A 26,210-nucleotide genomic window follows, 5' to 3' on the forward strand; every position below is an offset into this window, starting at 1 on the left:
GATCCTGCTAGTCACCTCCCACGACAAGCACAGTTGCCTTGTATCATCAATCACGGATTGATCAGTTTTGTTGTTTTCTTTATAAAAGGACCAGCAATTAGTAAAGTTTGTTTTAATTCTGTCAAACTCTTGTATGATTACTCAGTTGATCTTTGGTCTGACAATTTGTAAATGTGCAGGCTTAACTTCAGGTATTGGTGACATGGCAAAGGCTGATACTTCTGGTTTCGAGTTTGGTTTGACTGTGCTTAACAACATTTCACATATATAATGTCGTAACAGATTCATGTGGGAAAACCAGTCAAGGAGACGCAGGTTTTTGACATTTACCACTCATATGAAACAAATTGTCACATACAGTACAAAACAGAAAACAATAAAAATGCTTGACCATAGATTTCTTGATCACCTGAGAGACACAGCCAATTGTTGTACATTCAACACTAACCCCCTTGAAATAACTGAAATTTGTTAACATGGACACCTATTACCCGTGAAGGTCCGGGGTAGAATAGGTGTTCAGCAACCCATGCTTGCCATAAAAAGCAACTATGCTTGTTGTAAGAGGTGACTAACCTTATTGGGTGGTCAGGTTGACCCATGATCACTGGACTGTCTGGTCCAGACTCGATTATTTACAGACCACCACCATATAGCTGGAATATTGCTGAGTGCGGCATAAAACTAAACTCATTCACTCACTGGAAACCTATTATTACAGGATTCAGTAATTTCACTCGACATGAAAATTTAGGTGTCATAATACTTTGGGGGGAGGGGGGGGTTCATAGGCATTTGATTTTGCATCTGAAGTGGTATTAACAATCTCTGATAAATAATATTGACATCTGTTTGCCTTTTAGACAACGAAACTCTAGGATTTCCACTGTGGATAAAACTTCTCACAACAGCGACTGGGCTTCAGCCCTACTGATTAAACTGCTTGTGCACTCCGATCTCGCACATACTCCTCCAATATAGCGCAAGCAATGCAACTGAAATCACCAGAAAGTCAAATTCAACTCATTTTCACTGTATGTTTTGTATGTGTGCATGCAGAAATAAAATCCTGACAATCTCTGATAAATAATATTGACATCTGTTTGCCTTTTAGACAACGAAACTCTAGGATTTCCACTGTGGATAAAACTTCTCACAACAGCGACTGGGCTTCAGCCCTACTGATTAAACTGCTTGTGCACTCCGATCTCGCACATACTCCTCCAATATAGCGCAAGCAATGCAACTGAAATCACCAGAAAGTCAAATTCAACTCATTTTCACTGTATGTTTTGTATGTGTGCATGCAGAAATAAAATCCTGAATCATTTAAAATTTATTGTTTTGTCATAAGCTGCTGTTTTAAAGTAGCTTTTTAAAATTAAGATCATAATCTGTGTCCAAAACACGCTCGCAAAATATTGTTTGTGTGTTTTTTTGCGTGACAAACACGGGTTTCTATGTCAATGCAAACACTGAGTATCAACTGCAATTGTCTTAAAATATTTTGAAAACTTACAGTTATGATGGCAATGCAGGAAGTAAACTTGGAGCTGAATAGCTGTGACATGATTATTTTCCATTAAACAAAATTGTAAAATAATTGGGTGCAGTTTTAATTGTTCTGCTGCAGTGCTGCATTACTATCAACTCCAAACCAAACATTCTCTGCCAGTCCTTTATCATATATTCAGAGACAATGATTTTAATGTATCCTAGTGTTGGGGTGAGTGAGTTTAGTTTTACGCTGCACTCAGCAATATCAGCTATATGGTGGCAGTCTGGGAATAATCGAGTCTGGACCAGACAAGTCTGCACAATGGGGAACTGATGACATGTCTCAACCAAGTCTACAAGCCTGACCACCCGATCCCGTTAGTCGCCTCTTACAACAAGCATAGTCGCCCTTTACGGCAAGCATGGTTTGCAGAAGGCCTGTTCTACCCTGGGACCTTCACGGGTTACCTAGTGTTGGGGATTTTCGACAATGTAAACAAAAACTTAAGATATAATTTGAAGTATTTACTTTACTGACCTTGAGTGATAAAGCATACATTCATTTATTTCACGCAAAAATATCAAGTGGTTAGTACAAATATAGTATTAATGAAACTGAAGCTGCTTGCCACATCTCGGTATTTCGTAAGTGTTTTCAACAATGAGCTGTACTTTTCCCTCTGCACTGCGAGAGAGTGATATGATCATGTGGCTTACTATCTATATATTGCCTGTCACTAGCAAAGGACTGATGTTGCTGAACTTTGCTTGCTACATTTTTCTTATACAGGCAACCGATTTTGCATCATAAGTGGTATTAACAATCTTTGGGAAAATGTTATTGTAGTTTGTTTGCTTTTTATATAACCTAACTTTCGGATTTCAATTATCATGAAAACTTCATGACAGCATAATCCCTACCGATGAAGAGTTAGAGATGTTATTGTCAAAATTACCTGATTATGATTATGTTTCGACATAATGAAACTATTGTGTTCCAAACCTTTATCTACTGGAGAAATTTTAAAAATGGAATTTGTTTTAAAAAAAGAAATCTGAGAGAACAAAACTTGCTCTCTTTGTGAATATTGACTGATGCTGATATGAGCTGATGGGAATAATGGAAATGTCGCTGCGCGTCTTAACTTGTCAAAGGTGACTTTTTGAGTAGTTTGCAGTTTTTGTAATGTCTGTTTTCTCTGGGGCAAAAAATAAAGACAAAATTGAGAACTGTCAGTTTTCAATTTTGTCAGTATCATCTGCATGGTAATCTGTTGAGTCAATAAAACGGAAATAGAAATTCAAGTCTATTCAAAGGTTAGTGATTGAGTGTTGGCATTAAGGATATGTTTAAACAAAATAAAATCTGCACTTTTTATGGGCTGACCTGTAATGTTATCAATTCACATCATAGCCAGGATTATTTTTATTCAATTCTCATCATTTTTGAAACAGGCCCCCCTAAGTAATTGAAGTAATCACAGCAAATTTGAAGGAATTGCATCTCAAACGTAAACAAGTGCAGCCACTCGTGAAACTTTAGTGGTTATAACATAAATACAACTGCCCTATCGGAAGCAATGTCGGTAATACTTGAAACACGATCGGCCATCTTCGGAGATTTCTCGGCTCCGTTCTGTGATTTGTTGGTCATGTCCTGAAACTCACATGTATTGTGTAAACATGGCATTACTGTAAGGAGCACCCGCATTGGTGAGTTTTGCTTTTAGTTCCTACTTTTTCATTTATAAAATTATCCACCGGTGTTGAATGTGTTTATGTATGAGGTGTTGTCAGAGCTATAGAATATTTATTATTATAAATCTCCGAAGATGGCAGAGTGTGTTTCAAGTATTACCGACAGTGCTTCCGACTGGGGCGTGGTATTTATGTTATTACCGCTAAACTACCTATATCGCTGCAGTTGTTTACATTTGAGATGCCACTCCTTCAAATTTGCTGTCATTGCTTCAATTACTAAGGGGGGCTCTGCGAAATTTCATGCAAGCACACTAATGGTCAGGTGACATCCCCCATGTTTGGGTCTAATCTTTCAAGGTATTTGATATTTGTCACATCTAAAATGTAAAATATTTACTTTCAGTTATCTTAACTTCCATTACCAGTTGCTTTTGGGATATGTCAATGAGTGAAAAACTACGGGAGTATAAGTCAAGCTATCCTTGCAAGCACTAGTCAGGTGGTGGCAATTGGTACACTGTAATAACTAGTCGGTAACCAGTATCTATAAATCTGTCTGTCTGTCTGAATGTCTGTCTGTATTAATTGATGCAGAACGATTGATGCAGTTGATAAAAAGGCGCAGACATGTATTGAATACCAAGGTGCAACAGTTTGTATTGATCATACAGCCTTGCTTGAAATATCAGCAGACAGGAGGCAGTCCATAAATTATCATAATGAGTCATAGTCACATCGAGGTCGTGGCGAGGTATGCTGCAGTGTCGTTTTAAACATGCCTTACCTTTAATTGCAACTCTTTGCACCAACAGAGCTGGTGTCTGAACATCGCTGAGGAACTTCTTGATGGTCTCAATGTTGTTTTTGTCTTGGACAGCTTTCTGGAGTGAGCGCAAATCTGGGTCATCATCCTCCAGCAAAACTGGCACCACGCGTCGTATGTAGGTGACAAATGTTGATATGTCGGCCACTGACTGGACCGACTGGGGTTCACCCTCAGCCGTCTCAGCCATCTTCAGCTCTGTATTCACCTGCACCTGCGAAAATGATAGTCGTCTTCCTCTCGAGTGATCTTCGCCAAACTCGACTGGGTGTCGGCGGAGGAAGATTATCTCATTTCCGGTATAAAGAACATTCAGAGTCGTCTCCCTTTGAAAGCGTTCGCTGGATTTTCACGAGCAAATAAATATCTTACACGACTTGCGTGGCATGTGGATCTTGTGTAAAAGACCACACAAAACATATTGTATATTTCTTTGACTTCAACACGTTTTCCTAAACCATGTTTTCCTGAACTTTCCCGCTATTATGTAATCTCCAAGTTTAAGGCGCCTACTTTGTGAAAATCCAGGCACTTAAGTTGGCAACTTCATAGTGACACACCAACACGATTACAACCCAAGAATTGTCTGATTCCATCAGAATATGTACGTCTAGTTATGGCGAAAGGAGTCACAGTCTTACTAAGACTTTCTAAATGCTAAACAACAGTGTATAACACACAAAACAGTTTGCTAACGACACAACGTATAGGCATTCTGTTTATAATGTTCACATCTAAGAAAAACACACGATATAATGAAACAAATGCAGATTTTTCAAATGCCTTAAAATCAGCTTGGTTAATCCTTCGAATGACCGTATTTTACTTCTATGTAAAGTTACTCACAACCTCTCAATTATTTTTATTATGTGTTTGACATTCAGTAGAAAGTATCTTATTTAAGTTGTATTTTGAAAATAAATACCCTTACAAGAGATTACTCAGTACTTAAAGGTCATTTGTGGCTTAGATGTAAAACGTTTTCCATTTTAAAAAAATACAACTTTGTTTTGTTTTTTTTCCCACAACAGGCGATTCTCGAGATGTACATGTATTTAGACATCTTTGAAAATATGTCCGGGGATCGGATTTCATTTCTACATGTGCAGGTTTTTAAACAAGTTGCTCTGTTGTTACCTGAAATAACCGAAGAAGAGAAGAGATATAGCTGAAAATCACAGTACTCGACAATACATAAGTGGGTTGATGCGTGTGGCCCCCTCCCAGTGTGTCAGGTGGGTTGATGCGTGTGGCCCTCTCCCAGCGTGTGAACTAGTGACCCAGGAATGTCGGGGTGCTGGCCAGGGTAACGTACAACAACTACAGTTTAGGCACATACAACAATCCCATTAGTTTCGTTGGTTGCTTTGTTGTTTAACGCCGCCCTCGACAATATTCCAACTTTATGACATCGGTTTAGACGTGGCAATGCAGAACACGATCTCGTCACGTTCAAGATGTGAGTGGCGGGCTACCAAACCTTTGATACTCGTGCATATAAAACAATATGACAGTGGTGCAAAATGGTCGGGGATGCTGGAACTGCTGGGTTATTAAATTGCCAGTTAATTTCATGAAAACTACCCTTGTGATGGTATAAGTAGTAGCCACCGCCATTAGTAGCCACCGCTGCAAGCGTAAATCAGTTACCACTGCCCCATATCTGGTGTCCCCAGCCGTGATACTGCAGGAGCGGCGCTAAAAGCGGCGTAAAATTAAACTCACTCACTCTGTTACCACTGCAAGGTGGCAACACACAGCTGCCGCTGTTTGGCAACAACCGTGCTACTGCATAGTCTGAAGCAGCTACCACTGCCTTGTCCAGAGAGCAGGGTCCACACCAGACTGTCTCATGTTTCTGAAGGACATATATCCTCTTTTGCGAATCGACCCGTGAAGGTACCGGGGTAGAATAGGCCTTCAGCAACCCATGCTTGCCATAAAAGGTGACTATGCGTGTCGTAAGGGGCGACTAACGTTGATCACTGGGTTGTCGATTATTTACAGACCGCCTCCATATAGGTGGAATATTGCTGAGTGCGGCGTGAAATTAAACCCACTCACTCACTCTTTTGCAAATCTTTTTTTTTTCATTCCTAAAGTTCTTAACAAAGCAAGTTTAGATTTCCCTATTCATGATGAATCTGCACATCACCGGCACTCCTTTCCTTTGTAAATGGGTTTGTTTGTTACCATCAAAATCGTATATTTTCAGAGACTAAACGTTAGTCATTGGTCACACCTGCAACTACCACATACCTTCCAAATATGACCTAGCCGTGGTTAGACAACTACTGCTGCAGGAAACAGTATATATGGCAGTTTAACAATTTTACGATTCCACTGCTTTCCTCCAAAATTTGCTTACGCGCCACAAGAACTTTCAGTCACTACAGACAATAATAAACGAAATCAAGAGTTGTGTTTGTTTTGTTTAAAGCCACACTCTGTAATATTCCAGTAACACCAGTGGTCTTCATTTAATCGAATCTGGACCAAACAGTCCAGTGATCAACAACATGAGTATCGATCTGCGCCTTTGGAATACGATGACACGTGTCAACTAAGCTAGCGAGCCTGAACAGCAGTCTCGTTGATTCTCTTGTTGCTGTAGATCAATTCCGACCCGATTCTTCACGACTGATTATGTAAATGAGAGGTGAACCGCATTACCATACCTACATGGTATGGTGATATTCAACGTCCTTTAAAATTCAGCTATTAACGTGATAAATATGGATGGACATTTCCTGGGTCCGCACAGGACCAGCTGTATGCATTTAGCATTTGAACACTGTCGGCATCGACGGGAAATAAAGGGATTGGAAAAGGTAAGTAGAAATTACTTGTTTAGAGTGAAAAGATTGCATTGAGGTTAGGCAGTTGGTGTGCACAGACGGAATGATAACAACCCATTGCTAGTACCTTGGTATTTATTCAGATGTTTGATGTTTAACGCCGCACAAGTCCAGCTATATGTAAATAATCTAGTCTGGACCAGAAAATTCAGTGATCAGCATCATGAGGATTGTTCTACGCTATTGGGATACGACCACACGTGCAAACAAAGCGATCGATCTTGACAACCCGATCCCGTTAGTTGCCTCTTTCAACAAGCATGGTTTACTGAAAATCAGTTCTAATGGTTGCATTTGCACAAAGGAATATCTTGGAGCAAGTACCGCTGGACGGGAATCATTGATAGTGTGGGGTTGCCTCCCCCATGACTGTACACTAGACCCAGTGAGGATCAGATATAATCTGAATGGACAAGGGTACATCAATAGTCAGTGAAGAGGATCAGGGATGTTACTGCATTTACCTGAGGTTACACCAGATCATGGTGCTGTGCTTGGTTATTCATACTAAGGCGAATTCTTGAGAAATGTTAACGTCACGTGACCATCACGTTTCGCAGTGTTTGCTTGTCAGAATGAACTAGTTCTTCGTTCTTTTCACGTTTAGATTTGACATTTAATTATATCTTGGGGTCAGTTTATCCAGGTATGAAGTTGAACAATGAGTTTGGGAAACGTTCCTTGGCTATTACAACATACTGACACTATGAAAAACAGGCAGTGTTGCCACACTTACTTCAGTGTGTATACATACTACAAACAAAAAATATATGGGAACACCTTAAATTTGGACACTCGTGTATAAACTTAAACGTGGTGAGGTCATTTATACTCTAAGATAAATGCAACTTCTTGTGTGGTGAATAATCACTTCGAACGTGTTCGAACTTGCGGTGAAGCAAGTGGTTCAATATTCGCTGAGTCTGAGTGAAATGAAATATTGTCAAAAACAGTGAAAAACAAGGGTGCTGAAACACACCAGCACCATGTTTGATTCAAACGCTCATACACAACGGCCTTATGTATGTGGAGGACTTCACAGCTTGTGGCAACTGGGCACTGGCAGTTGTGAATCGGTTCCCAAGGGCTTAGAGCACAACACATCGGTCATCTGCCCATGTAGTTTAAAGAGTCCATTAAGCATACCCAAATATTAAGGTGTAGTATTTATTGGTGAAAGGTTGCTGCTCACCTCGGACCATTAGCTTTAGAGAAGACGTCTATTCCGTTGACCATGTCCAAGGACCACAAGGGCCATAACTCTGTAAAGTATCTATCAGACATGAGGACGGCTAAGCACAAAAAACACTGAAACTTTAGTTGGGGGTCTTTTATTGGAGATTTGAATTGATTTCAACACCTTCAAAATGAAACCAAAATCCCAGAAATTAACAGAAAATTCTCATGTCTGATCAAAACTCCACTTGAGTCAAACTCAAAATAACTCTCCATAATAACAGACTGATTTGTTGTTCAACACTGGATTCTGCAATATTCCGGCCAAGGCAGCATTCTGTCCAAGTTTGGACCTGGTAATCCTCTTATCAAGAGCATGAGTATTGACCTGTGCAACTCGGATTGACTCACATCAAGGGTTTGAGAGCCTGACCACCCACAAGTCACCTCTCACAAGCAGGGGTTGGTGAAGCGCAATACTATCACAGATCTTTATGGGTTAAAAATATATATTCTTAAAAAAAAGTAGAGGAACTTCATTTTTTCAATTCACAATGAAAAATATTTAGGAGATTTATTGGAGTCAGTGTTGATATGATATTATTGAATGTTTTGAGAGTGCATCACCACTTGCACTTCCTTACAACCATAGTTATTTTGAATGTGGTCGCTTTTGAAAGATGATTGGTGTATGGCATGCAAACTTTACATGTACATGATTTTCATTTTAAAACAAATGACTAGAAACAAATACTAACAAATGTGTGATGCAAGATGAATGTCAAAATTAATGTTCTAAGTGATATCTCGACCTTCTTGAAAAAACGGCAAAATAAAGAAAGGGACCCCATGCATGTGTATGTGGTAACTGTGTCATGTTTAGGGGTGGTAATAGAGGGAAATGGTGGTGCATTCATAAGATATATGTCTGTCCTTGAAATGTTTGTTAACGTTTTCACTTCCTATCCATACCGAAGTTCACGTTCCCCTACTTTTTTTTGAAGAGTATATAGAGAAAGACAGGCTTCAGTGTTTAGTTTTGAACTTGACTAATAACCATTTCCACAAATGACGCATGCATCAGAATATCTACTTTGTAAACACATTCCCCTGATACTTAATTTGATGTGCAAAAATGGTGAATTTGCAAGGAAAATTGTGTCCAGGGACATGGATGTTCCCCCGCTGAGTGTGCTCTGGGGATCAGTAAGTTAAAAAAACATTTATGTTGCTATTGAGATGCACACCTTTCGAGTCCCAATGAAACGTGTATAAGCTTAATAAATTCTGTTGAGCAGTTTTTGTGGAGAAGTGGATGGACTCAATCCAAAAATTTCACTATCATGAAAGAGAAATTTCACAAAATTTAATCTTATTCAATCGAAATTTAATCTAAGATCAAATGTCTCTAAACATACAAAAAAAAAAAAATTATATATTAAATACAGAAACAACATATGAGATGCACACCTTCAGAGTCTCTATAAAAGACATGTAACCTCTATGAGGTTTGTGCAGTGATTTTGAGAAGTGGATACAGCACATTCCTTTGTCTGAGACCAACAGGATGAATAGAACCAAATTCAACTTAGTTCAAACATCTGTAGATGTGACAAAATTAAGAAACTGGATGAACAAGGTATAATATGCACAACTTAAGAGTCCCAATGAAACACACGTACAATCCCCATCAATTCAGTTGAGCAACTTTTATATATATAAACACTATATATTCAGAAAGAACTAAAAAAAATATTTATGTAAGTTAAAACATTAAAATTGGAAACATAAATAAAAACACAAAATGTCCCTAAAAAACCCAGACAACTAAGAAAAAAAATAAAAATAAAAGATGCACACCTAGAGTTCCAAGAAAGCCACATAGCGTTTCTTTTAGAGAAGTGGATAGAGTACAATCCCTGTTTAGTATGGACAGACACAGAGGGTAAGTTTTTTGGCAGGGGCATAAAAAAATTCATAAAGGTGTTTCGTTTGTCTTCTATTAAAACCTTGACAAAAAGCTGGAACTGCACTACTCCAGTAGTTCAGTGTATAATCAAAGTGACCTATGAAGTAGCCAACTGGGAAGAATGCCACTGAAAATCCTTCTTCCTGTCCCTGATGCCTATGCATTGGGTATGAAAGGGTGGCCTCATGGCTGAATCAGCCGCCTGTTCCCAAAGATCTCCAATGCAGACAAAAACAACACAAAATATTTCAAGTTATCATTTAATAGTTTTCATTTTACAACAAACAGGACAATTATGACAATGCTATACAAAAAGTGACATTCACTAAGTCAGGGAATAACATAGTCATCATGTCACCTCACCTCACAATCTTCCAAATGCCATAGCAGGGTGGAAATAACTTCAAACCTGCCAGTGTGCTCCGGTACAGTGGCACTTGAAAACCACTTGAGTTGATAATTCTTCCACTATTCCGGCCTATTTTCTTGTTGATTTTTAAAATTACCCAAACCCATAATTAACATTTGTAAGTTAACTGGGCACCGGTATAACGTGACATACAAATTTGCTTGCCCAACAGAAAAATTCACAGGATTGGGACATCGGGCTATGGGTTATTTCCACACCTGCACAGTACCACACCACTAATTGTAAAATCTTTTTCCAAGCACTGGACACTTGTAAAAAACACCTCCATATGGCTTGAAAGGTTGAAGATTCAGATTACAGACAACTCCAAAACCCATTACAATTTTTTCACACAAATTTTCTCAGGGTGAGGACGACATGGTAAAGAATTTGTAAAGGTAAAGTTCTGTCATAATAATCCCAACATAGAATAGTACAGATGTATCAAGTGCATTGACATATATGAGATTTCAAAATGGAGAAAATAAAATTCAACCAACTTCAGTGAAATGTCAACACAGTGAACATTTACATGGACCCATTTCACAGCAGTCATGAGAGACTGGTAATAAATATTAATAAACCTGATCAGGGTAACTTACTGTCCCTATACTTACGTGACCTTCAGGCGGGTGATATGAAGGTCATGCCACTCAAGGATCCAGCATCAACACTGCCCCATGAAAAAGCAAAACTAACAGCTAAAATGTGTTACATTTATAATAATAATTGTAAAGTTGGCAAAACACTTCAGAGTAAAAGGCCAATTTTATTCTCATTCAGAGAAAACAAAAATAATTAAAGTAATCTCATAGTGGAATGTTCCTTGGCCATCTTTCTGACCAATTTATCATGAATGATTCTTTGAGCATGCTGAATGTAATTGCTTTTCTTTGTTATCTTCATCAGGTTATTTAGCGATTGAGTGATGTTTGGCCAACATTACTGTACAAAATGTGAAACTAATAAGTTAACAATTTTACATAATGCCATTATTTGGCAAACATATTTTCCCATTGCAGTCCATTATGGCATCTCTTCTGCTCAGTCTTGAAAGGGTTAAGTTGTCTGTCACTTCAACTGCAATGTTCAACATGTAACCAGTAACACATTTATGAAAATGTTATCACGGTTACCATACTGGTTATCAGTGCAGTCTTTGCACATTCCTGCAAAGAATAGAGAGCAACTAGCAAATTCGTACCATAATACAATGTCTTAACTTACTCTTACCTTGCAAAAGTGAATAAGTAAAATATATCTCATAAAATACTAACCATTGGTAACTGTGAAACTAAAGACAATGGGATCATCGCTTCTCAACCAAAGGTCATTCACTACTGACCTCCCTGAAACAGAAAACAGAGAATATGGTTATTATCTCATCAACTGAATCAAGTGAGGGCTGGGAGAGGGGCAAATATCTCTAAGAGGCAATGTTTTATCATGTTGTATGGTCTATTTACCAAATGGCTAAAATACAACCATGTTTCATTCTACATTGTCTCAAACGGTAGTTAATTCATTCCCATGATCATAACAGCATTATGATATTGTAGTCACTGCCATATTAAAATCGTGATCACATGAGCATTTACTCAGTACAATGAGTCAAAGAAAATTACATGTAGATCATACAAAAGAGGTGTTTTTTGTACTTGGAAATATAAACTCTTGAAAACTTATGTGTAATTGTTCTTGAACTACAGAAGTATGGGCAGGGACAGGGAAAAATCAGAACACACAACAAATAAATCATATATCTGGTTCAAAGACAACAGCCCATTTCCAACATAACATACACATCATGGAGGATCATGTGCTAATTAATTGAATACATGGTATATTACAAGCATTTCCTGAAACAGCATGACATCTAGTGTCAAAGCATCTCAACACGTTTTGTGTTACCATGGTTACACTATGTGGTCAGAATAAACACAAAATTACTGTTATTTCTCAATACTGATTCATTGGAATCTTTAATACCCTAGCCACATAGCATTCTTTTTCGTTTTTGTAGTTTGAAATTGGCTGTTCTCTTCTGACTAGAAGTAAAATCTAATGTTACAGAAACCGACCATTCATGTCTTATACTACACCGTCAGTCCTGAAGTATTGCAACTTCATGTCTAGAGATTGGTCTAGCATTGAAGGCTGGAAAGGTAAACAATATTGTTTAGTTTATGACCAGAACATCTTGACATAAACATAAAAAAAATTAAGTGATTTGTCATAAGCATTGTCATACATAATACTTTACAAACCTATTCAACCAGGATTACACATATAACAATACTGCATAACAAACCACTTAATCACAAGGCATAAGTAATATTTACATAAGATTGAAAATATCCCCATCAAACTAAGGCTGAAACAATTCACTAACATTACAACAATTCATAATTTCAGAGGCATTACATCAGAATACTTGTTCCATAGTGTACTGCTTCAGCCCTAAATATAATCCGAACTGTACATACAAAATGGTATGACATAATGACAATGATATTCATTCTAAATCGGTAGACGGTCGGACGTAACTGTGATCATCCAAGAATCTTGTTGTGGATGCCATTTTGCTGCAGGCTGGACAGAACTCAAGCGAAACTTGCTTCCCAGACACATGAAGGCACACTCCAGCACTAGTCTGCTGGTTTGAGTTGAGAACATCTTGGTCAGTCTTGGCTGTGCTGTTGCTATTGACCTCCTTCTTTACACTTGGACTGGACTCTGAATCACTTGTAAGCTGGACATTACCATTTGTGTTTTCCTTCTCCAAACACAACTTCTTATCTTGGCTCAACACACCTTCTGACTCAAACACACACTTACGCTTTGATTTACGAAGCCGGGACTTGCAGTTTTCAATTGACTTCCCACTCGATGTCAAGGTTGAACATGCATCAGATACCGGTTTCCTCATGTTGGCCCAAGATGATTTCAATGTGACATCAGCTGTATTTTGTATGTTCTGCAATAAGGCTGATATGGTCGACTGATTAGCAATAACACTTTGCAGATACTTTACTTGCTCATTCAGTTTCTCTACACTGTCACTTTGGCAAGACACTTTCATCTTAAGCGCTGCATTCTCTTCTTTAAGTTGTGCTACTTCTTTCTCGATATTTTCAATGTACCTCTTCCTTTTTTGTCTATTTTCTCTTGCGGCAACAGCGTTTTTATTCATGGATTTGGGTTCCTTTTGAGCGATGACAGTATATACGAGTTCTCGGCTTTTGGTAGCCTTGGTCGTAATAGGTTTGTCTTCTCTGGATTCACTCTTCCCTGTCGTGTGCATTGGACTGTTGTGGACAAGGTTCATTGAAACATCACTGTCATGACAATCTAAATTTAGATTATCAAGGCACTCGTGCCGTTGACCTGGGAGCGAACCCTCCCCAACCCGATTGGGGCGTTTCGAGTTCCTGCAAAGATAGCCGGTAAGATCATCCATATCATCGCTAAGCAGACTTTCTGCAATATCTATACTGTTACTGCTTGATCCATTTGAATTTGAACCCAGCAACTCCGACAACAAGTCGATATCTTCGTCACATCGTTGAAGCGACAAAACGGGGCTAAGAGATCCCGCCATCATGCTTTATGTCGCACTGTGGTTGAAGGGGTGTTTCACTCAAATTCCGTCCAGATATCTTTGCAATCAGGATATTTCAGGTCGACCAAACACCCTACGAACAACTGACCATGGCAACAAAGCACAACTGTCCACGAATCATTCGTACTGTGACAATAAATCGCTCAACCTGAGGTTTGTGCACTGCACAGAACTCCAACTAAAATGGCGGCTGATGTCACGTGATACATGTCCCGATTGCACGGTTTCCAAAGTTACTTCCCCTGAGGTTAAGTTCGGACACGATACACTCTACCAATATTTCTCAATTACATTTGAATAAAGGTTTCAGTTCAGTATAGTTCTTTATTACTGTACACATTCGATATTATTGTAAATAAGAGACAGATGACACCCATTTTATTTTTGTAAATAAAATATTATTTGTTTTGAACGTCCTTGGAATTCACGTTGAAAAAAATCATGTACTCCTCTACTGAACGAATGTTCCGTTTACATTTACATTTGGTCTTCAGCTGACCGCTTTCACACAATGGCCGATCATAACAACTCCCTTTCTTTGCATTGCAGGGGAGAATAAAAAATCAGTACTTTACTGACCAGCCGTTACACAAAGACACTATTGATAGTATATCGCACACATCAGTTTCCATTCAGAAACACCACCAACAATTGGTTTGCCAATGCGTTACGATTAACCACAGATTTCCTATTCACAGGATACTAAAAACTAATAAAAATAGGACGGGGCTGTACATCCTGTTCATTACCTGTGATGTAATTCGACGAGAAACTGCTGTATCACGGAAACGAAATAAATGTAGTTGTTCACATAATGAAACTGCAAATGCTTGTAGGCAAAGATATTAACGTCGTGTCGCATGACCATATACAAGTACACCTAACATCCATCGAAACACCCGGGGTAGAATAGGCCTTCAGCAACCCATGCTTGCCATAAAAGGTGACTATGCTTGTCGTAAGAGGCGACTAACGGGATCGGGTGGTCAGACTAGCTGACTTGGTTGACACATGTCATCGGTTCCCAATTGCGCAGATCGATGCTCATGTTGTTGGTCTCTGGATTGTCTGGTCCAGACTCGATTATTTACAGACCGCCGCCATATAGCTGGAATATTGCTGAGTGTGGCGTAAAACTAAACTCACTCACTCACTCACTCCATCGAAACACAAACCATCCTTTTAATGTTTGTATCCCTTTGCCAGCCTCAGCGAGCAACAGAAAACCCGACCTCTCCAACCTACGTTCCCGTCATTGAAAATCCCAGCAGCTCATACAAAAGGACCCACCTACTCCTCGAAAAAGGTAAATTGCCAATTTAGTCCGCTTCTCCCCCTCCAACCACCCCCTCCCCCCTCCGAAAGTATACCAAACAACAAGACCTCCTCCTCCCAGACAGAGAGATGACAGACAAGCAGCCAAGTGAAACACGCAATAGACGATCCTTATCAGTCGGCTCATACGACAAGCAGCTGATACTGTCAATGCCTCTTTGTTCATAAGTGCGCTCACGTTCCCTCGTCCAGGACTGTAGTTTCCATAGTCAGCAAAAAGACCTAAGCAAAACCTAAGAAATAGAGTTAACATCAGGCTCATCACACACAGGCACGCTACATACAACTAATTAAGTGTTTATTGTCTAATGTTTCAGATCTGAATTACAGCAGTTAACTGCTTTTAACAATGCGTTACATATTAAACACTTATCGCTACAACATTGGATACACAATTACAATGTTATCTAGCAAATGTTCTGCAAGTTAAGCATATGACCCATACGACACAAATGAGATGTAACTTTGGCTGTCTCCCCCTGAAGTTACAATATTGTATAGATACTAGTCTGCCGTACGGACCCTGAAGCAAATGTATCCAAGAAAGCCCATGCACTTCTAGAAAATGTGGCAAGATTTAGGAAAATGAAGAGAGTGTCAAGGCTCCATTTCATTATATTATTTTCTTTACTATGAACTTTTCTCAGTAAAATATGTTCATTTAGAAACTAGTTGCTAGTCTATAGAGATAGATGAACGCGACTTGTTGGATGCTTGAAGCGTCCGTAAAAGTAGGTTTTGATGTCACTGTAGTGTACATGCGTATTGTAGACTCATGCTTAGTCTCTGGATATAATTTTGAAAGAAACAAATATACCTATTTAGATGGTAAAGAAATCCTTGTGAGATCTAGACTTGCTTCATTTAGGGCTTTTCTCACTGCAATGAGGGCAAGACAGTTGGGAAAATAATGTATTTCAGAGACTGCGAGGCGTACTTACCATATTTACACAAATCTCTTAAGCAACAACCAGGGATAATTTACACCTGTACATATTCTCCCTGCAACAACTTATTCTTTTAACCTTTTTTATGTAGATACAACTGATTAGAATACGGTTCCCAGTACCTGACTTGCGTCATGAGTCTGTGTTGATCGTTTATCTAGACTTGCTATAGGGATGAAATTACTACACATCTACCATTCAGCTTAGTTTTGGAATCATTCTATTTCGTCGCGTTTGACTGGCATTTTACTTAAGGCTACTTTGCTTTTGGGACATGTCTTAAACGTTTTACTACTTTTGATTTCAGTACACGTGACTCATTCCTTTTTCTGATTATTTCCCTCACATTAGAAGTCTCCCACGTGTATACAATCAACATTATTTCGCACACTGATAAACATTGATCGAGCAAATACACTGAGTTCACTGAAAACAACTTTGCAGATTCTGATATCTTTCGGTATACACTTACCGAAACAATTCATAAAAATTCCAATTCAACCTATAAAGTTGAAGTAAAACGCGATGAAAAAAGCCCGCGAAATCGGAGTTAAAAGGATTCACTAATTTTCCCCCAGCACTGGGGAAAAATGGTTTCAACAGCTATGCTGAACTAACAAACAAACAATCAAACAAACAAAAAACCCAAACAAACAAAAAATAACCAACAAGTAAAAAAAAACAAAAAAACCCCAAACCATAACAAAACAAAGCAAAACATAAAAAAACAAAATAGACCATGTTGATTGTGATAAGCAGACTTTGTCACAGAGCAAATTCTATGTCTGGTTTGTTGACACTTAAAGAGGCACCGATGCGGAGCGATTTCCGTGGACTGGTTGTTGCTTTTGTTATTGTTTTTCTCCCGTGAGTACAAGGATGTTATCCCAGAATTCGTGGCTGGTTCGTGACCTTTGATGCGCAGCCCGTATGCGCAACTGTGAGTTTAATTATACGTCTTTATATTTTCTCTCATAACCCTAATTAGTTTATTGTCATATTTGTATGATTTTAAAAATTAATAAAAGAACACACGGTCTGCTTATACTTATAGTAAATTTCTAACATGACTGTAACATTTAAACATTGTATAGACTGCCAGTGTGGATCCTATTTCACACACGCCCTATACGCGATCTAGTGTGTGTTTTCTGATTATATATAGATTCTGCTGAATGCTACAACAAATGATTAAAAACAAAATGCAGAGAATGAATTTAAAACAGACTAATATTATAGCATGTATAGGGAGGATGTTCTTACATTCAAACTTTATGACAGGGTGTATTCAGTATAGATTAGTACATCTACACACACTGCCTTATGACAAATCAGCTGTAGAAGATAAAAGTAATTAATCAATCAGTTTGTTATTGGTAAATCCTTTGATCGATGTTTGGTCTTGTAAGTCAGCTGATAAACCCTTACATGCACATATTACATGCACATTACTGGTGTCACCACTAATTAAACCTTATAAATTCATTACCTTACCACGAAGTGAATGATGACAAATAACACGTTTAGGTTTATACCATCAAACGCGAGTTACAGCAAGGAAGATGTAATCTCTGTGTCGCATGCAGCCTGAAAACACTTTTGCACCGAAACTGTTTTGAGGATACCAACGAAACTTCGGTGTTACATAAGGAACACACACAGGCATTTGCTGTGTACTTGGGTAAATAGGTGTAATCAGTTTTTTTACGTAAGAAAATGTTCAAATTTCTCTACCAATGGCAAAGTCGTTGTTTTTAGTTTACGAATTCAAATAATAAATGAACTGTGTGTTGTTATTATGACAGATAATAAACCAGGGTAGCTACCATAGCTACCAAAATGTACGTATGATTTTTGCTATGACAACTGGGCCAACCCTCAAACCTATCTAAATATCAAACTTTGCAACCTTTCGGACTTATATGAAACAAATGACTTGCTACGTGGCTGTAGACATCATATTTCCACATGACATGATTAAATATCGAGGTAAAAATCACAGAAATAGGATCAAATTTGATCAGTCAGTATACCACCCAGGCAACAGAAAAAAAACTACACTGCTGCGATATTTTGTTACAGTCAGACAAGGAATACCATGCATATTTTTTTATAATGGCATATGATGGGCATCCGGCCTCCTGACTGTGAAGGTGAAGAAATTATGCTAATGTGGACAGTCCCTTTGTCCGTCACGGTCGAGGAAGCGGGCGCTGACCACTTTGCATTTTGGTTTCGTAATTAGACCGTTGGCGAAAAACATTATTCGCTCCGCATCAGTGCCCCTTTAAATGTCTGCCTGCCTGTCTGCTAATGACAATATGCAAAGTACAACTTTAATTATTGGCCACATGCAATTTGAAATCAACACCTTCCGTGTTTATAAGTTATGAACAAAGGTTCAGCTAAGCGTATCGGCAAGTGAACAAGTTGCCAATGGCACGGTCGTTACACATGAGTGCACTCCCACCGACTCTGACGGCATTCGTTATCGCGGCTGCTTCGTTTCCAGGGAGGTAAAGTACGGAATACTTCACTTTTTGATTTGCGATTATATGCTTCTAATATTCTTTATTTGTTTTTTCACAATCACCGATGAATTTTATATATCACGAACAACTAATAACTGTGTTTTAATTGTGTTTGATTTTTTGGTTGCATGTGGTCGTTAATGTATTTGTGTTGAAGAATAAGCATTTTCAAAATCGCGCGAGGATGTCGGTAACGCAGGGTGAGGGATGATGGTAACGACGAAGAATATTGCGTTACTGTCGTTAGGTTTCTTATACCCGTTTTCACGGGTATAATCAATTGCGCGAGAGTGCTGTTTAACGGGCGCTACCCGGGGACTGCTGGGCGCTTTCTAATGAGCGCGCTGCTGTATCCTTAGCCCCTGGGCACCCCCTTTCTAGATCCTTAGCCCTTGGGCACCCCCTTCTAGATCCTTAGTCCTTGGGCACCTTTGGTGCGAGTATATCCATCCGAAAAAAAATCGGAAAAAGTGCGCCCGGTAAAGTGCACTACTCCCTGTTGGTAACGGACGTTAACAGCATCACCTTACCTACAGTGTCATTGATGAGATTATTGATCTGTGTTTATGTACTCGTAACAGGTCGAACATGGAACGCTGTAAATCATGGCTGCCGCTTGTGGTTGTAAGGGTGTTGCTGTTTCAACTAACGACGTGTAAGAAACCCAACATCTTGCTACTCATAGCTGACGACCTAGGTATTGGGGACATCGGTTGCTTTGGTAACACGACCCTGAACACCCCCAACATCGACAGTATAGCCCGCGACGGGGCGCTGTTGTCTCAACACTTGACTGCTGCGAGTCTCTGCTCCCCTAGTCGCGCGGCGCTTCTAACCGGGAGGTACCCCGCCAGGTCAGGTGAGCTTGGTAGAACAAGGATTTACTTGGAGTATGGGATCGTTCATAATTTAGGGCTATGGGGGTAATGATAATTTTTATGGAGCTGCATGCACAATGTGACACGACGTCGTGATTGATTCCCCACATGGGTTCTATATGTGAAGACCATTTTTGGTCACCCCCGCCATGATATTGCTGGAATATTACAAAAAGCAGCATAAGTACTATAGTTACTCACTCCAGTCGTCATAAAAGAAACAGAGTTGCGTTTCTTTAATGTTCAGTATACTTCTAAAGAAGCTGCTAATTCTAAAATATTCGTGCATGTGTTTCTGGTTAGAGTGAATTAGTCATTTTAGGTTTACGCCGATTTACAATATTCCAGCAGTATCACGATGGGGTGCACCAGAAGTGGTCTTCACACGCTGTAACCATGTGGGGAACCGAACCCGGGCCTTCTGCGTCACAAGCGATTCCTTTCACCACAAGGCTACCCCGCCACCCGGTTCCTGTTTAGTGAAAGAGACCAAGCAGACCTACCTCCTTTAGGTCTACAAGTGGCGCTATATATCGCATTATTGACGAGCCCTGTCACGGCGAATGTCAATATGCATTTGAATAGTTGATTTTTTTTGTCAAAACGACATATTGCATGAACTTGCACCCCTTCCTCTCTAAATATTGAAACGTACAACAATGTGTAAAAAGACTTAGCAAATCCCACGACCTTCACGTCATGACGAGTCAACAGGTTCCCATCTCCCCAAACATAGCGAATTATGCAAATGTAAAAGGTCACCGATATCAACTCTATCAATGGCACGCTGTGTGACCTCTTGTCACATGAAAGAAACGTTGAGACGTCCCTCAAATACGAAGTCATCATGTAGTTCTCTATATATAAGTCATGTTTTTTTCTTTTGAAAACATTGATCCCGCTAATTATTGTTTTGTCGGACTGTACACCACTGATTCATGAATGGAATATTAACGCCATGTGCATTGGCTTGTTTCAGGCATGGCTCCGAAAAGTATTGTCCGAGTGAGTATCTTCAACGCAAGCCCATACGGCCTCCCAACATCAGAAATAACCTTTGCCAAGTTGGCCAAGCAGGCGGGTTACAAAACAGGACTGATAGGGAAATGGCACCAAGGATGGAGCAAGGACAGCCTCAACGACTTTCATCATCACCCACTGAACCATGGCTTTGACTACTTCTACGGTATTCCATTGACGAATATTAAAGACTTTGGGGACGATGGAGACAGAGTAATGTTCAGTTTCCTGTCCAATGCACTGCAACGTTTTGTCTCGTTGATACTGGTGATATCAGCCAGTCTCATATGCTTATGCACAGTCGGTTATATCGGCAAAGTGTCATGTTCGCTGTTAGTCTTCATCTCTGTCATCCTGCTCGGGTCGGTCTACCTTATTATGGATAATTTGAAGCTGCTTAACAGCACTATCTACCGAAACTTTGACTTGGTTGAACAACCAATTGACCTTGAAACTCAGATGGCAAAAGAAGTTGCCGAAGGCCAAGAATTCCTTCAAGCCAGACGAGATGACCAAGAACCGTTTCTGTTGGTTATGTCTTGGGTGCATGTGCACGTCTATCTCGCTCCTAGGCAACGGTTTCTGGGGAAAAGTAAACACGGGAAGTACGGGGATTCGGTTGAAGAACTGGACTGGGCTGTTGGCGAGATGCTGAGTTCGCTACAACAGCTGGGCTTCGCTGACAACACATTGGTGTACTTCACGTCTGACAACGGCGGCCATCTTGAAGAGCGAAACATCAGAGGGGAGTTAGAAGGTGGATATAACGGCATTTACAAAGGTGAGATTACAGTTGTTGTGGAAATTGGTAACCTGACATTTGGAGTATTTGTACAATGTTGTAGTGTTTGAAACGTGTTGTAGGCGGCAAAGGACATGGAGCTGTGGATGGAGGTATTCGAGTACCCACAGTTATAAAATGGCCAGGGCGAATCCCTGCAGGATCAAGCTTCAGCGAACCAACATCACAGATGGACGTACTCCCAACTCTCGCCAACGCCATGGGGGTCCAAGTCCCCTCCGATAGACGGATCGATGGCCACGATATGATGCCCCTCCTAAGTGGTCAGACCAGCGTCTCCTCATACGAGTTTATGTTTCATTACTGCGGCTCTGAAGTTCACGCTGTCAGATACAGACCAAGGGGAGGTAAGGCGCTGTACGTGGGCGAGATCGCCTTGTTATTCACATTCGAGGATATTCCAACAACGACGAGAGCTTTGTGAAACGGGGCCCTGGACTCTGGACAAACTAGTCCTTGATATTATGAGCAATAAGTTTTGTTCAGCATATTACAGAGTTCTGACACATAATTATTTACTCAGTTGAATGTATTTGTAGTAAATGAAACAAAATGGAAATGTATTCTTTGATTCTTTGGAATCTGTTAAATCACACGTTATGCCTTTCCTACAATGCGAGTCATATTTGTTTCAAGTAGAAACGTGACTATTGTTTTTTTTCACAGTTAGGAACCATGCAGTACGTTGACTGACTGAAGTGTAGTCACCAAGTAATATTTGTCTGTCATTTGTTTCAGGTACAATCATCTGGAAGTTGACTCTTAAAGAACCGAACTATCTCCCTGGCCTCCAAGTGTGTGAGTTCGTGTGTAACTGTGCTCACGCCATTACTCTTGAGCCCCCTCAGTTGTATGACATGACGTCAGATCCGGGCGAGAAACGACCAATGCATGCCACGGACCACCCGGAAGTTTACAAGAAGATTATGCACGCCCTCGAGGAGCACCTGCAGAACGTTGACCCCGTACCCAACCAATACACGTGGAGGAACCTCATGTGGAGGCCCTGGCTGCAGATGTGCTGCAACAACAACTACCCTTCCTGTACATGTGAGGACGAAAAGTTCAAGGGAAAATTCTAAATCTGTCAGTCAAGACACAAGCTGTAATTTTCTTATGTGCAATTTGACGACGTGGTCGACTGACTGGTTTGTCGATAGGGTTAGTCTTCGATTTGAGTCTTCTTTAAATGATTAAAAACCTCAAACGAATATCCATGTAAGGAGTTGGAAGCACAGAGTCTTCAAGTTATATATCATATACGCTTATCAATGAATTATTCATAAAAAACTGCATATGTATTGGCATGCTGGGATCAGCTTTTGAACCTTGTGGTATTTTGCTCAATATAGAAAAGTGGTGCTGAGAGCCTTGAAAGAGGACTCATACGATATTGGAGTTAGAGGAATGAAAGAGTTAGTTTTACGCTGCTTTTATCGCAATATTTTTTCCCTTTTCCAGTAACGCTTGGGTGGACATCAGAAATTGGCTTCACACATTATACCCATGAGGGGAATCGAGGTCTTCCGCGTGACGAGCGAACGCCCAAATCACTGAGGCTACCCCACCGCCCGCCCGGGAGTAAGAGCTAGGTACTGCTGCTAGGTAGTCACTGCTTCACCTGACCTTTCGGGCGCTGGGTAATCTAATGGTCAAAGCCTTCACTCGTAACGCCAAATGCCCTGCTCGATTCTCCACACTGGTACAACGTACGAAGCCCTTTTTGTAGTGTCCCTCACAGCTGTATTGTTAGATTATTACTAAAATCATGCTAGTATTCATCCATCTGTATCGTCATATAGGCATCAAGTATCCTGGGGCTTTATCATTATGGAATTTGTTTCGATATCTGATACAAGATGTCTATTGCTTTTTCTGTTGCATTTTCACAGAGGAAGAACCTGAAAATATTCTGTTTGATAGTCACCCTATATGTTGGTGGTTTTGGTTCTGTAAACATACGCAGCAAAATAATCAGTTTCCAATGGTGCTCAGAGTTCATTATTGCGACATTTTGCTTCAACCCGGAAACTGTGGAACTAGAGGAGTGAGTGAGTGAGTGAGTTTAGTTTTACGTCGCACTCAGGAATATTCCAGCAATATGGCGGCGGTCTGTAAATAATCGAGTCTGGACCAGACAATCCAGTGATCAACAACATGAGCAACGATCTGCGGAAACCGATGGGAACCGATGACATGTGTCAACCAAGTCTGCGAGCCTGACCACCCGATCCTGTTAATCGCCTTTTATGGCAAGAATGGGTTGCTGAAGGCCTATTCTACCCCGGGACCTTCACGGGTCAGTACGTAGAGGAACATTAAACAGTTTCCTCTGACCAATACATATATAGTACCATGCAGCAATACCCACCCACCCACACACCCACCCACACCCACACACACACACCCACCCCCACACCCCCCCCCCCCCCACACACACAATGATTCAGAGAGATATCTTTCAAATACTTTCATATATTTTATATCTCTATTTACACGGTAACACGTTCCCATAATCTTCTCAGGATGATGCTTTGTTTCTAATCTACATTGTTATTGGCTTTGTATCCAAACAAGATTTAATAAAGAAACCCTAGAGGAAATCTGTTCCCATGGATTCATTTACATTACAAGAACGTTATAAAGGCATGATATGACATCAAAATAAAATAAAAAAAAATGAAATGAATGTACAGAAAAAGTGACAAATTGAAAGAAAAGATCTATTTTTGTCTTATTACCATTCTGTATTGTGTATATCGCGATAAACCATCAATTATTAGGAAAAAACGTAGCTTCTCATTGTATTTTTGTAACTAAACAAAATGATTTCTATTTACTCGAATGGGAATTCAGTGCATTCCCATTGTCGTCTTGCTGTTGACCGTATGAATAAGACATTGGTAAAGTTTATTGTCTTTAAAATTAGATTTCAAGTGCCAAAGATTCTAAAACTACGTATTTTGTCCTTCGTCAGATTACCTAATGCAGTCATGTATTCAATTATTATATAGTGATGTATTTCAGGGGTGTAGTGTTGGGTAAATGCATTTTAATATATGACTTTTGCACAATATATTTAGAAATGTAATTCATGATCACACGGGGAAGAAAAGGACATCATTCCAGCAATATACTCTATGATAATACAGTGACGTATTTTAGGGGTGTAGTGTTAGGAAAATACACAGAGGTAGATGTGACAAATTAATATGTGACTTTTGCAAAATTTATTTAGAAATGTGAGTCATGATCATACGAGATAGAAGAATAACATTCACGTCAGCATATAACGTCAATGTCTGCCACAGTGGATGTTTTAAGGCTCTGTATGTGAAAATATATATAAAAAAGCGAACAGTTTTCCTCGGCTGGCTGGCGACACTTAGGTAGAGGTAGAAGCAGATAGTTGAATGAATGGTCAATGTAAGGGACACTAGTTTGTCAACTCTCGCCCCTTTCCGTAAAATGTAAAGAGACTCGGCTTCTTCCGGAATGACATGATCTGGTCAGGAATGAGCTTGATGGGATCAAGCATCGTCGGATTTTGTTGTGGTGGAAGGCCACCGTGAACAGTATTTCACGGCTTGATAACATCGAGTGTAGTTTGATAGCCTTGTTAAACCGACGTCAGAGGAAGAAATGAGTAAGATAATAGATTTAAAGTAGTTTTCCTTTTACTGCGAAACATGTAGTAATTATATTGATTAGACCTTTGAATCCGCGTGAATCTTGCTGTCTAACACGCACTGAACTTATCCTGACTTTGGTATGGGGTGTAACTCTGTTAAGCGAATGTATCTCGGAAAGGAACGGTGACAATTTCAGTCATTAGCCACAAACATATGAATAGTAACATCACAATGCAGAAAAAAATTGTGCATTCCCAGGCTCTTCTGTTTCAATGAAGTCTCTTCCCGGGTTTTTCAAAAAGATGAAGGAGATTTAAGGTGGTATGATTCCTTGTTAATTTCGGATCCAAACCCAACCAGCGAGTCCAGAAGAGATGCAAATGTGTGCGCTTACTTAGTGAGTGAGCGAGATGCGTTTTACGCCGCTTTTAGCAATATTACAGTGATATCTCGACGGGGGACACCAGAAATTTGCTGACGAAGGTGAATAACTGTGTGTATGTGGCTTTACGCAGTACCACGTCAGGGGACACCACAAATGGGCTTCACACACTGTACTCATGTGGGGAATCGAACACGGGCCTTCGGTGTGACAAGCTTTAACCACTTGGCTAGCCACTTCGCCTCTGTGCTGTAATTTGTGGATTAGCCATTGTTTAACGCTGGACTTAGCATCAGCCCAGCTAGATAACGGCTGTCAGTCAATAGCCGAGTCTCGGTCAGACAATCTAGTGATCAACATCATGAGCATCGTTTTGCTATTACGTGTCAACCAAGTCTTGACAAGCATGGGTCGTTGAAGACCAACTCTAACCCTGATATTAACGGGTATCAGTGCCTCACTACAGTAGTGCTCCTCCAAAGCAATTCGATCCTTCCGTGTTGGGTCCAGTCACATGTTGATAATCACACCAGTGTTAGATGTGCGAACACCAGTGATAAAAATCGTAATGAACTTTGACGGCGTATCAATGTAGGTCAGAGGTGAAAGCGTATCAAGTATGCGGTTC

General features: G+C 39.9%; 3 protein-coding genes across 3 annotated transcripts in view; 1 reads left to right on the forward strand and 2 right to left on the reverse strand.

The window, feature by feature from the left end:
* Nucleotides 1-4,302, reverse strand: part of LOC137294572 (cytoplasmic dynein 1 heavy chain 1-like) — a 71,988-nt gene extending 67,686 nt beyond the window's left edge. Inside the window, exon 1 of the mRNA XM_067825616.1 lies at nucleotides 3,983-4,302. Coding sequence (XP_067681717.1) covers nucleotides 3,983-4,211 — 229 coding nt within the window. The 5' untranslated portion in view covers nucleotides 4,212-4,302. The remainder of the gene's footprint in view (nucleotides 1-3,982) is intronic.
* A 5,968-nt stretch (nucleotides 4,303-10,270) lies between these two features.
* Nucleotides 10,271-14,253, reverse strand: LOC137293943 (probable basic-leucine zipper transcription factor D). Its single transcript, XM_067824828.1, has 4 exons — nucleotides 12,981-14,253; nucleotides 12,515-12,590; nucleotides 11,711-11,782; nucleotides 10,271-11,106 (listed from the first exon to the last, which is right to left on the reverse strand). Exons 1-2 carry the CDS (start codon nucleotides 14,035-14,037, stop codon nucleotides 12,538-12,540), a joined length of 1,110 nt encoding a protein of 369 aa, XP_067680929.1. The 5' UTR covers nucleotides 14,038-14,253; the 3' UTR covers nucleotides 10,271-11,106; nucleotides 11,711-11,782; nucleotides 12,515-12,537.
* Nucleotides 13,806-23,558, forward strand: LOC137293942 (steryl-sulfatase-like). Its single transcript, XM_067824826.1, has 6 exons — nucleotides 13,806-13,879; nucleotides 15,262-15,361; nucleotides 19,450-19,727; nucleotides 20,726-21,547; nucleotides 21,631-21,915; nucleotides 22,307-23,558. The coding sequence occupies exons 3-6, from the start codon at nucleotides 19,457-19,459 to the stop codon at nucleotides 22,648-22,650; spliced, it is 1,722 nt and encodes a 573-aa protein (XP_067680927.1). The 5' UTR covers nucleotides 13,806-13,879; nucleotides 15,262-15,361; nucleotides 19,450-19,456; the 3' UTR covers nucleotides 22,651-23,558.
* Nucleotides 23,559-26,210: the final 2,652 nt, after the last annotated feature.

The sequence above is a fragment of the Haliotis asinina genome, chromosome 8, assembly GCF_037392515.1.
Source record: "Haliotis asinina isolate JCU_RB_2024 chromosome 8, JCU_Hal_asi_v2, whole genome shotgun sequence".
NCBI lineage: Eukaryota > Metazoa > Mollusca > Gastropoda > Lepetellida > Haliotidae > Haliotis > Haliotis asinina.

What these genes read in the sequence shown, in the direction of transcription:
- LOC137293943 (XM_067824828.1), bottom strand. Translation starts at nt 14,037, where the DNA reads ATGATGGCGGGATCTCTTAGCCCCGTTTTGTCGCTTCAACGATGTGAC. An exon ending in AAGATTCTTGGATGATCACA is followed by an intron (nt 12,591 to 12,980) that starts GTTACGTCCGAC and finishes TTACCTTTCCAG; the next exon opens with CCTTCAATGCTAGACCAATC.
- LOC137293942 (XM_067824826.1), top strand. Translation starts at nt 19,457, where the DNA reads ATGGAACGCTGTAAATCATGGCTGCCGCTTGTGGTTGTAAGGGTGTTG. An exon ending in GAGGTACCCCGCCAGGTCAG is followed by an intron (nt 19,728 to 20,725) that starts GTGAGCTTGGTA and finishes GGCTTGTTTCAG; the next exon opens with GCATGGCTCCGAAAAGTATT. An exon ending in ATATAACGGCATTTACAAAG is followed by an intron (nt 21,548 to 21,630) that starts GTGAGATTACAG and finishes AACGTGTTGTAG; the next exon opens with GCGGCAAAGGACATGGAGCT.